Source organism: Podarcis raffonei, chromosome 5 (genome assembly GCF_027172205.1).
Source record: "Podarcis raffonei isolate rPodRaf1 chromosome 5, rPodRaf1.pri, whole genome shotgun sequence".
Lineage (NCBI taxonomy): Eukaryota > Metazoa > Chordata > Lepidosauria > Squamata > Lacertidae > Podarcis > Podarcis raffonei.
The window spans coordinates 101,936,809-101,949,014 of record NC_070606.1 but is presented as its reverse complement, the minus strand read 5'-3'; the positions used below and the strand labels follow the sequence as shown (position 1 = coordinate 101,949,014).

Here is a 12,206-nt window from a genome sequence, read left to right as displayed (position 1 = left end):
GAAATTGCTTTTCCTCTGGGAAGCAGGTCACGGATTGTGTAAATGGAGAGGAAGCTGGATGATCCAGGAAGGGGACCAGCGGTGAAGGGTTTTGCTCCCTGTTCTCCACACCATCCGTACTGATCTAGTGAATGCATTATTGGTCTTCCTTACCTCCTTCAAGGACCAAGGTAAGAAAGGGTGGTCTCTCACTGAAGGTGTGGGAGGGGCGATCTTGAGTTGGACCCCAGGGTTCCTGCCTTGGGCAATGGGATCAAGGATTTGATTTGAAAGGGGGCCTAGAATAACATTAAGTTAAGATGCATTCCCACCCCTCCTTTTGTTAATAATAATAATAATAATAATAATAATAATAATAATAATAATAATAAATTTTATTTATATCCCGCCCTCCCCAGCCAAAGCCGGGCTCAGGGCGGTTCTCTGTCGGGAGAGAGGTTTGTTGCTTCTCCTAGTTTTTTTGCTTTCAGACACAAATGCATTGAATCTTTAACAGAAGGGGGGGGGGATGGGAATAGGCAAACTTTAAAAGACTGCCTGGTACTGAGAAGACCGCTGGTGGTGGGGAGGAGCGGCAAGGGCACTGATGGCAAAGAGCCTGCCCTCTGGATGGCACCAGTTGCCGCCCTCCTTCCAGCAACAAAGGGATGAGTGAAAGGGGAGGAAGGTGTGGCTTGCCAGGGCAGGATCCTCAGCCCCAGAGATGCTCATAAAAGGAGCTGCCCTTGCAGGGATCCTTTCCAGAGAGGCTGGAGAGCATCGGCTGCTGGGCTGCAGGAGGAGAGCTTTCAGCAGGCACCAGACACCACCTGAGCTCAGGTAGGCCAAGACCAAGTCTCTTTGGGGTCTTCTTCGAAGGCGTGTGGAAGGCAGACTCTCCATTCTGAGGGGGCTTCCTTCTCACAGGCAAGGGGCAGGAGCCTGGAGGGGCTTGGAGTTGGGCTGCTTTTTCATGCAAGCGTTGGCTCAAAGGGCTCAAAATCAAGCGTTGACCCTCCAGAATTACCAACAGGGATAACTGCTTGACCAGCAGCTGACCATGCACCCCATTAATGGCCAAAGTTTGCTTGTTTATTACTATAATCTTTATAATTTTTGTAAAATTATGGACAGAAGTTCAACATCGCTCCCCTGAGGATTTGGTTACAATAAGAGGCTAAGCCTAAGTGATACTGAACAGAGTTTTTCGACAAGAAAGAAAGAGAAAACAAAGAGCCCAAAGTACAAACCTAAGGAGCTGTTATGGAGTGGTCACAATACCATCAGTTACATGAAATTTTAAATTAGAAAGCAAAAATTGTTTTTCCAACTAAAGCTTACAATTCGAAAAAGAACTTCTACAAAACAAAGAGAAACTTTAGTCCAAAATGTATTATTTGTTATTAGACAGGGAACAAAAGACGAGCTTGTTAAAGCCTCAATGACACACCGGGCAATAGATATAGGACACAATATAGATTTTAACCTCTGGGGAAAACTCTGGAAAAGTGATGTTACAGCAATAACAGCATGTTATTCTTTGAAGGAGAACTACTTAAAATCGATTCACAGATGGTATTTAACTCCGAGTAAGCTTGCTAAGATTTACAAGACAGAATCAGATTAGTGCTGGAAGTGTAAAGAGGTGGAGGAAATGTTTTTTCATATGTGGTGGACTTGTAAAAGGGTAAAAGAGTATTGGGAAATGATCCATAATGAATTGAAAAAAATGTTTTGCTTTCCCAAAAAAACCAGTCTCCTTTCTGTTGGGGATAATCCAGACTGAAATTCCTTGGTGTCAAAAAAGGTTATTTAGGGATGCTACTATTGTGGCCTGTGTTTTGTTAGCCCCCAAATTGAAAACAAGCAAGGTCCCAACCAAAGAAGAAAGGCAACTTAAGTGGACAGAATATGCACAATTCCCAGGCTTAACATATAGAATAAGAGAACAGGAAGAACATACACTTAAAGAAGATTGGAAAACATTTATTGAATATATGGGAAATAATTGTATACAGCTGAAAATGCTGGCAGCAGTGTAAACAAGTTTTGATGGATGCAATAATGGAATACTGAATGGCATAGTTTTTGTAAAATATGCAGGGATTTATGATATGTAAAATGAACCATGGAAAGAGAAGACGGGAAGCCATTGATATCTTAAAGATATTTTAAATTGCAAAACAGAAGATTTAATAGAAAATTGTGTGTGTGTGTATACACACACACACACACACACACACACATATATATGACTACATCTCTAATAGTCTGAAGACATAATAAAATTGTCGCAACTTTACTTCTTTCATAAAGCCAAACCTCTAAGTAGTTTACAAAAAGGACAAAACAATAACAGTAGCAGTAAGAAAAATTAATAACAATAATTTCAGACTCCCCCCCAAGTTAAAATAGAATAGGCAAAAACAGATTCCATCTTGCCTCAACATTCTAAGTTTGCCCCCCCCCCCGCCCAGTTCTGCCAACCCATCTTTTGGCTGAAGCGACTCACAAGAGAGCCACTGTCTTCAGGGGAACCATCTCTGAACCCCCTTCCAGCCGCCATCCAGCAGAGACTCCCCAGAGGCAGAGGAGGCAGCTGGGCATGGCCTGCCCGGGGGGGGTGCCCACCCATGGCTCTGCCCCGGAACTGGCGTGGTCTTGAGATGGGCTGGCGGCTCCTGGGGAGGTAAGGAGAGAGCCCAGAGCGGCTGCAGACCTGGAAGCCACAAGAGGCTGCAAGTCTGTCCAACAAGGAGCACTTTTGCTTATCGTAGAATCATAGTTGGAAGGGATTCCCCAAGGGCCATCTAGTCCAACTCCTGCAGTGCAGGAATCACGACACTTTTCTCCTCTCCCCCCCCCCCTTAATGGGTGGGAGATAAACTTTCTCAAATGAAGTAAAAAGTACATCTTTGGTGTAAGATTCTTTTCCAAAAAGTGATTCTACCTGCCCTGTTGGTGATGTTATTTCTGAGCCTGAGGGATGCCCTTCCTTGCATGGCGCTGCTGGTCTCCCTCCACCCAGCGATACTGGCAGCTGCCCTGGGGGGTCTCACTGGGTCTACTGGCTGAGCTGGAGTTGTGAGCCAATGCATTACCTTCTGGGCTTCTTGGGCTCCCCCCCCCGCCTTCTCTCCTCGACAGGCACCTGGGGATGAAGTTTCACCCAAGGCTCCTTTGGCCATTTCTGAGCCTTGCTCAATGATTGCCAGACCCATAAAGCTGGAGAGTTGGAAGGGACCCCAGGGCCATCTAACCCCTCCCTGACCCCTGTGCTGTTCTTCCCTGCCAGGAAGGGAGCCTATTTCTGCTCCCGCCCATCGCCATGGCAGTCCACTGGGTGCTGCTCCCCTTCATCCTGGGACTCTTCGGCGGGACCCAGGGGCAAACTTTCCACATGGGGAGCTGCCCAGACCCCCCAGTCCAGGAGGGCTTTGACGTCAACAAGGTAGGAGCAAACCTGCCCTGACTCTGCCTTATTGCAGCCAAACTCAGCAGTCAGCTGGACCACCAGGTGGTGGAGGGGGGGGGAGGCCTGAAGGTGGGGAGGGCATTGCCAAGGCTGGGCAGGGAAAGGCAGGGCAGAGTGAGATTTCTTCAAGGCTACTCTGCGAGGAAGCATGTTCCACAGCGGTGCTTCAATCGCAGCCCCGCAGAAGAGGATGGGAAGAATTTGGAGTGACTCTCTTGTGTGTTCCCTCCCCTCTCTCAGTATCAGGGCATATGGTACGAGATCGAGAAGCTGCCATCCAATTTTGAGAAAGGGAAATGTATCCAGGCACACTATGAGCTCAAGGAAAACGGGAAAGTCAGAGTGGTGAACAAAGAACTGCTGTAAGTATCTTTCTCCTCCTGCCTGGCAGGAGTTGGGGGTGAAAGGTGGGTTCTTCATGGTTTGGGGAGGGGGTGGCTGGGCAAGAGCTGGGGTGCTCCTGCTGGGCTCCTGGGGGGCCCTCCTGCCCCAACACCTCCCTCTTGCTGCCCCGGCTGAGGGGTTTGCAGGCTTGGATTTATCTAGGTGTTTTGGTGCCCCCTTCCAGGGCCAAAGACCCACCTGCAAAGACAACTCACAAAGGGAGGCACAGAAGATTTAAAACCTGCAAGATCAAGCCATCAAACAGCGGCAGTTTCAAATTATACATTTAGTTAAAACGAGAACAGGAACAGCTGCATCTCAAAGGCCTATTTTAAAAACACAGAGAGAGGGAACCAGGCGCACAAAACGCAGGAGGGAATTGCACAGGGAAGGAGCCACCACAGAAAAGGCCCCACCTTCCTCCCACCAAGCAGGCAGATCTGAAGGGGAGGCCGGTGAATGCCACCGGGGCACAAGGGGACTGCAGTCCACTTTCTCCAGACACAGTGCAGATGTGTCCGTGCTGTTTCTTGTTTTGTAAACTGTTTCTTGTCTTCCTTGAGCTGCTCTTTCACCTGCTGCACATCTTGCTCTCCCTCCAGCTCTGACGGCTCCATCAACCAGATTGAGGGGGAAGCCTTCCAAAGAGACCACCATGAACCAGCGAAGCTGCAGGTCAAGTTTAGCTCGTGTAAGTAAGTGGGAGGCTCCTCCTCTTCCTCTTGGTTCACCTGGTCATGGAGGATGGAGCTTGCAAGGCCAACCGTGGAGGCAGAATGGAATCTGCCCCATTTCGGGGGTTTCTGCTGGCTACATTGTGGTTAGTAGTCATTGGCAATCCTCTCACTGCCCACTCCTCTTGGTGGACCATCCAAGTTGGTGGCCATCCCTGCCTCCTGCAGCAGCGAGTTCCATAGTTTAACCATGCACTGTGTGAAGAAATAGCTTCTTTTACCTGTTCTGGATTTTCCAACACGCAGCTTCATTGGAGCACCTCTCTGCACTGACTTTCTCCACAATATTCCAAATTTGCCCCAAAGTTGTAACCATTCCTCACCAGGGGAGCTGTTTCAGCCCCTTGACAATTGGAGTGGCCCCTTCAGCTCCGCAGCGCCCTTTGTGTTGCAGCACACAGTGTCTTCCAGCTGTGAGCATGCCTTAGATTTGGACAAGGGCCTCACACTATTGGCCATTTTCAATCCCTTTATCAATGATCTGCTTCTTTGGCGCAATGTGGCTTCTTTCTACCTGGCAAGGAAGCAGATGGAGGCCTCATTCATTAGAAACACACAGAGAGCCATTTCCTTGATTGCCGGCTGTGAGTTTGGCCACTTCATTCCCTGCTGCAAGGATACATCTATTTTAAAGGCTGCCTTTTGCATTGTGATACAGTTCAGTGAAGTCTCTGCACTGCCCAGCTTCCCTTTGGGACGGCTGGGCTCCGAGTCACCAGTGAGCAGGCTCCTTATTCCTTTTGCATCGTGGGCTTCGTTGTTGCCCCGGACAAAAGGGAGGCCTTGTTGGGAAATGAAGGGATGCTGCCAGGCCTCTCCTGTCCCTCTGTTTTCCTGCCGGCCAAGCCAGCCCCGGCTCTTCCAGCGGCTCTTTTGATGATGGCAATTCCTGCTCCTTTCCCCTCCAGTCATGCCGGCAGCCCCCTACTGGGTCCTCTCCACAGACTACGAGAACTACACGCTGATCTACTCCTGCACCAATTTCCTCTGGCTCTTCCATGTGGATTACGCCTGGATCATGTCCAGAACCCGCCAGCTGCCCCCGGAGACTGTGGAGCACCTCAAGAGCACCCTGCACTCCTACAAGATCGACACGGCTCGCATGATGCCCACCGACCAGGAGAACTGCCCTTCCGACATGTAGCCTGCAGCGGCCCCAACCAGCCCTGGACTCTGCCTGCTCCTCCTCGCTAGCTACTGCTTTGTCTCGACCAGCACAGCCTTTGGGCTTGTGTAGTTTGCCAGCCCTCAGGCCACCAGGACGGGTGGGAAGGCCCTGCGCCTGCTGCCTTGTAGCACCCACCTGTCCTGGGGAGGACCTTGTTGTAGTGTCCTGCTGCCCCCTTCCGCACTGCTGTTTCCGGGTTAAAACCTGTCTCAAGAGTAAAGCGAAGATCTCGGAGGAGGCTGCCACCTGACTGAGGCTGCCAGTTGCTTCCTGGAGGGTTGGGAACCTGGGACCACATTCCAAATTCTCTTGTGAGGAAACTTCAGTTTTTCTGCTTAGAATAAACTTGCCTAATCAAGCAGCTTGCATCTATACAGCTCCTGATTTTCCTTCATTTATTGTGTCTTGCTATGGTGCTGAAATTGCGGGGGGGGGGGGGGGCTTGGAGTGAGAACCCCTCACTCCTTTGGAACTTTCAAGTGCACAGCACCTTGCACCTCAGAATTTCCAGAACCCCAAAGGGTGTGCTTGTTTCCCACCTCCTTGCAGCCTCTTTGCCTGGGGCTGTCAGAGGCTGAGCCAAAGGGGGTGGTTGGGGGCTGAGGGTTGCTGTCAGTCCTGCTGAAAAGCCGTGTCTGGACCTCCTCACTGCCGTTCAGAGGCAAACCACCTGGGCCTCTGCTGAGATGTGCATTATCTGGCAGCCTGCCTGGTAAAGTGACAAGCCGGGGGCCCAAGAGGAGTAAATGCTGCAGAGACGGGGGCCCACTGAGTCCGCCAATTGCAGCCAGCTCCCCAAGTGGCCCTTCCACCTGCCGCCCCAGCTTTGCAAACATAGTCCCTGGTGCTGTGTTTCCTTGGCCAGGGGCTCTCTGGAGCTCCAGTGATAAACACAAGGCATACAAAATATGTAAAAACACCTCAACAATTGAAGCCTTACCTATTTGCAATTTATTTGCAGTTTAGGAGGGACCAGTTATGGTTGTGGTAGTTACAGGTGAGAAATAATGGCTGCCCTGAGGCCACCCAGTGAGGATCAGGCCCGAGTGGAGATGCGCCCCCCACCCCCGTCATAAGCCTCAGTCACATGTCAGAGTTCATGGTTAATGGCTGAATGTGAAGCCAGTGCAAGCAGCAAACCACAACCCTCTGCCTAGCGCGGGGGCCACCCAGGAGACTGTGGTTTGCTTCACTCCAGACAAACCACCGTCTGAAACCTCAATCCCTGGGCCTGGCTTGTTTGAGGGCAGCCAGCTAGGGACCCCTCTACCTCCCTTATTACTTGTGCATTCCTAGCGATTGGTCTCATCATGGTTTCAGGGAAGTAATACATGATCCTGCTCTCAATGCTCTTTACGCCTGCGAGACTTTCTGGGCAGAGACGCTGCTTCGTTTCCTCCCAGGGCCCGCCCCGGAGTGTCAATTCCTGTAACTTTTCATACTACAACTAAAGAGTTTGCTGTGCCACACAAACCTGCCTGTAGTTCCAGCACTCCTGACTGCCACACCAGTAATGGCTGCCGGTGCAGAAGCTGAGCTGAGCTTGAGGAAGAAGAGCTCATGGAGCATTCACTGCTCCAAGAGTTTGTAAGTGGGACACTGGCCACTTCCTCACCTGCCCAGTTTCTCTAGGCAGCTGCTGGGTCTTTGAGCAAGCAAGCTGATCCGCCGAGTGGGCCTGGAGCGCCACCCAGTGGCTTGCCAGGAGCCAAGCACCTGGTGCTCCAGAGCCCTTCAAGAGAGTCGGAGCAGGGTCCGCAGGGCTGTGTGGAATCAGGATCCTGCCTCTGGCCTCCTCTGGGTTGCTTATTCTCTAAATAATAGCCAGCTGAGCTCTGACACCACTCAGGGCCAAAGCCCTTCCAAGCTGGCTCACATAGAAAGTCAAAATGCAAAATACTAATAAAATTAACTTATTAAGACTAAAAAATAAAACAGGAAGCTGTAAACATTCTGGCACATCTCCCCATGAGCTTTTTCTCATCTGCATATATTTGCCTTAGCTAACTTATACCACAAGCAGCAAATGAGGGCCCAAAACTAAGGAGAACAGCAATATTTTAGAAACCTGATGGTTCGATTTCCATATGGCCATACAGTATTTTTGAAGCAGGGAGCAAATGGCTTTTAGGTGAAGCACATGTGTGACACAGCAGGAATAGTCGGAGGAGAGAGGGGGAGGGATTCCTTCCTGTGTGTGAGAGGAGAAATCCTTCCTAAACGAAACGCAGTTGCCACCTGCCATTTTTGTAAGGCCCTGCATTCCCAGCAATACATACGCAGAGAGAGAGAGAGAGAGAGAGAGAGAGAGAGAGAGAGAGAGATCTGCTACCTGGGGTACTTTTGCAGCTGATGGGAAATGGCTGGATGGATTGAACAGACAGAACACAACTTTCAGTCCCTGTAAGTTCAAATGCAGCCCCAAAGGCACAAATTCCTGGTTTGCCCAGGAGAAAACTGGCAGCGCAGCAACCCTGCGGCTGGCCAAACCTGTCTCTTCTTGCTGGAGGACTGAGAAGTCCCTGCAAAAAGCTGCTCTCCCTCTACCAACCTAGATGGCACCCTCTGGAACCTGACGCTATGGCTTCTGGGTCCGACTCCAGATCCAGCCCTGAGCTCCCCCCAAACTCCCAGCTGCTCAAAGACAACCTTGGCTCAGATCTGCCCACCAGTTATGAAAGAATCCCATTTTCCTTTTTTTTTTAAAATTATGTTTATTGAAATTTTCAAAAAAGAGTATAAAAGAAAAACAGAAAAGAAAAAAAGAAGAAAAAAAGAAGAAAAAACAACAGTTAAAAAAGTTTACCTTAATTACATTCCATACCCAATTTCCTTGACTTCCCCACACCTGCCCTTCTTGTATTCCAATTCCAATTTTTAGCTCAGCAATTTTTATCCCTCCCACTTTACCTTATTTCCTCTAATTCAATTTACTTAATCAGATTTTAACTTCTAAACCACAATCTTTATATTTCAAAACTTATTCTTAACCTACTTTTCCTAAATTCCTCCATCAATTTAATTAACCTATTTAAACTTAAAAATCTCAATCTTTATGCACCAACAGTTAAACTTGACAATCTTTAGCTAAGGTCGGCCCTAAATCTCTCCCCAAATTCCCCATTTTTGTGTTAGTGGCAAAAGCCAACTTAATTAAAACAGAATTATATTTATACACCCTTTGGATTCCCGAAGCCCTACCACCCCCTTTCCCGGTTTGATCCCCAACCAAAGTCCATCAGCCCATCCAAAATCAGCCTGGCGATCTCACATCCGAGGCACTTAACCCTCTCTCAATTTCTCTCTGCCGGTTTTCTTGATAGTCCTTTATTTTAAATTCCGAATCTCGAAGAGGCTCTGTTCCAATAAGGTCCATATTTCTTCCAGCCAGACCTCCATATTTAACAATGGAGCCAAAATCTTGTTTCTTACTTCTCATAAGTCCAGATGTCCCAAAGGCTCCAAATTCAACATTGGCCATATTTATATTCCATATGTCTTCAGATCCCCATAAGAGGAGATCTCTCCAATTTCCATTCTTCACTTCCAACCAAACTTTCATCATCATGTTCTTATTTTCCATTATTTCCAACTTAACAGGCCTCTGGCTCTCTTTAGTCATCTGCAACATCCCAGCACCTCCTTCTTTCTCATGTTCCTCTTTAAATGACTCAGACTCTTTCTCCTGTTTGGCTATAAGGATTTTTGGATCAGCAACACTTCCCTGTTCATCTGCAGGAGCTTGAATCATATCTATTCCAGGTTCAGCAATTTTGTTTACTGTTCCCTTCATTGTTATTACATTCATAGTCAAAACATTTGTCTGCTCCTGTAGACTTCCCAAGAGACGAAAGGTCTTTTCCAGTTCAGCCAGTATTTTTCCACTTACAGCCATTTTTATAATGTCCTGGACCCCCTCTAGAGGGATTCTAGTTACTTTATGACAAATTAACCTTTTCTTCTTTATTTTTAACAATTTGTTACCAAATTGTATCAAATGTAACCAGCAAAGACAGCAGAGACACAGTTCCCTTTTTTCCCCCAACTTTGACAGCTAGTTTGACAGCTGTCAAAATCTATAAACCTCTTCCGCAGGCTCTCTCCCCGATCGCTCCCGGGTTTTGGGGGAGGGGTGAATTCCGTTCTCTTATCCTCCAGCACAGTCACTTAAATTGGCCCAATATAAAGTTAATTGCTCTTTTCCACAAAAAGAAAGGCGTTCACACAACCTTAGTAATAAAATCCTTGCTTTACGAAAGAATCCCATTTTCCACAGACCACCAACAGCCATCTTGGTCCCTCTAAATATTTTGACCTTTCCGCAGCTGGTGTTCAGATGGATAACTACAGTGACATGCGCTTAGCTCAGCATCATGCAGGGACAAATGCCATGGCTTCGTCTGGGAGTCAGCGAGACTCACACTAACCTGCCTTTATCCCCCTTGGGTCTTCCTCAGTTGGGGGTGGGGGCGGCAGTCTGGTGCCACCCCTGGGGATTCTGTTAGCCCTCCTGGCTGCATGTCTGCCAAGTGCCATCCCACAGCACTGTACCTTTCCCAATCCAACAGGAACACCTCGCCCTCACTCAACCGCAACACCTGCCTTGGGGAACCTGCTCCCACACACCCTGACTCTCTCCCAGGTGACTGAAGTGAAGCCACTGCCTGCTTGCCCACTCAACCTGATGCTGCGTGACGGATGCGCACAGGACTGGCCCATCCATGAGGTCGACTGAGGCAGCCACCTCAGGTGGCAGAATCTATGGGGTGCCTCCATGGATGCCCTCTACCACCACCCTTGCGACTGGAGGGGCGGCTGGTTGGGCTGGCTTCCGGACTCGGTTGAGGCCTCTACACAATCTTGTGGGGCTCTCCTGAGATATCCTGAGAACACACAGCTTTGGTGGGGCGGCAAGGGGGGAGGTGGGCTGAGCATCTGCAGGACAGCAGCTTCCCATCTCGCCTCAGGTGGTGAAACAGGATGCATGTGACCTTTATTTTTTCCCCTTCTATTTATTAAATTTCTATACCACTGGTTCACAGCATAAAAATACAAGCAGGGGCAGGGGAGCTGGCAACCCGGGAGCCTGGCCATGCGGCCACTGCGTGGAACTCATCCGAACCGCTCAAGGGGAAGAGGCCTGTCTGGGCAATTTTGTGCTCGGGCGAGAGAGACTGGCAGTCCCCCCCCCCAGCTCCCAAATGATGTGATGAGCCAGCAGCGGCCCAGGCTCAACCCGGCCATTATCTCAATCACTCCAGCAAGCCGGTCGATCGGTTTGGGCAGGGCTGACAGCTGGCAAGATGATGCGGTTGTCACTCCTTGCAAGGGAACAGGCAGAGACACGGCGTCCTGATTAGCAGCCAAGCAGGGCGGGATGTTCTCCTGCCTGGAGCTGCTCTGCATGGAGGCCGGCCCCTTTGATGCCGCGTCCCCTGAAGGGAGGCTCTTGCAGCGATGGGAGATGGCCCACTTGTTAAAGCTGTTCTGACAGCAGAGCGGCAAAGCCTAATCCCTTCGCACACCCGCCCCGTGTGCTTCTTAGCCCAGCGCCCGAGAGCCCTCGGACGGCGCTCATGGAGGGCCGGAGCTGGGGTGGGCGGGAGAGGGCTCCGCACCCAGGCAGAGCTGGCCAGGCCCTTCAAGGGGCTCAAGGCAGGCGAGAAGGGCCCCGTCTGCCCGGCCTTTTCTTCAAGGCCAGCCTGGCGCGCAGGCGGAGGAACGTGTCCCTCACCAGTCCCCGCGGGGGTGGAGCGGGGAGAGTGGGTCCCAATGCCCACTTAGCCCCCGGCTGCCCAGGCTGCCCTACCTCACAGGAACAGCCTTCTGAGGGGAGCTGGACTGGATGACCCTCGGGGGTCCCTTCCAGCCCTTCTATGAATGGGAAGGACCTGAAGGGCCCCGGGAAGGCGGGACACCCTGGTGCGCCCCCTCTCGGGCGAGGCCGGGCCGGCCCACCTCGGCTCCAGGCCGGCCAGCGGGGCCAGAGCCCGGGTCCCGCGGAAAGGGCTCCTCGCCTCCCTGCTGGGCCCCTCCTGGCGCGCCTGCACTACAACTCCCGCCATCCTGCCGGGCTGGCGCGGGGGCCGACGGGAGCTGCCTTCCTGCGCGTCCGGAGGGCGGAGGCCGCCCGGTTCTGAGGCGCTGGCCAAGGCCGATTCGCGTCCAATGGCAGCCGTTGTTGTTGTTCGGGTTGCGCAGGCGCAGTTTGCGTTGAGCGGCGCGTTCTACATCCGGGCTTCCGGACGTCCCGCCTCTCGCGCGCTCAGCGCATGCTCAGAATGCTGGTCCTCCCCGCCCGGCTTCTGAGGCGAAGAGGGAGGGAAGGGAGCCGGCTCCGCCCCCCGCTTATGACGCCGCGTCGCCTGCCTGTTGCGCGTGCGCAGAGCGAGGCGGCGCCGTGACTCCGAGCGGCCTCCCGTCCCGCCTCCGCCGCCTGAGGAGAAGCAGCAGCAGCCGGAGAGCC

The 12,206-nt window shown here is 51.1% G+C and overlaps 1 protein-coding gene across 1 annotated transcript; it reads left to right on the top strand.

The window, feature by feature from the left end:
• On the top strand, positions 1-6,112 carry APOD (apolipoprotein D). The gene is made up of 6 exons (XM_053390914.1): positions 1-170; positions 732-819; positions 3,275-3,430; positions 3,695-3,816; positions 4,441-4,529; positions 5,481-6,112. Exons 3-6 carry the CDS (start codon positions 3,308-3,310, stop codon positions 5,714-5,716), a joined length of 570 nt encoding a protein of 189 aa, XP_053246889.1. The 5' UTR covers positions 1-170; positions 732-819; positions 3,275-3,307; the 3' UTR covers positions 5,717-6,112.
• Positions 6,113-12,206: the final 6,094 nt, after the last annotated feature.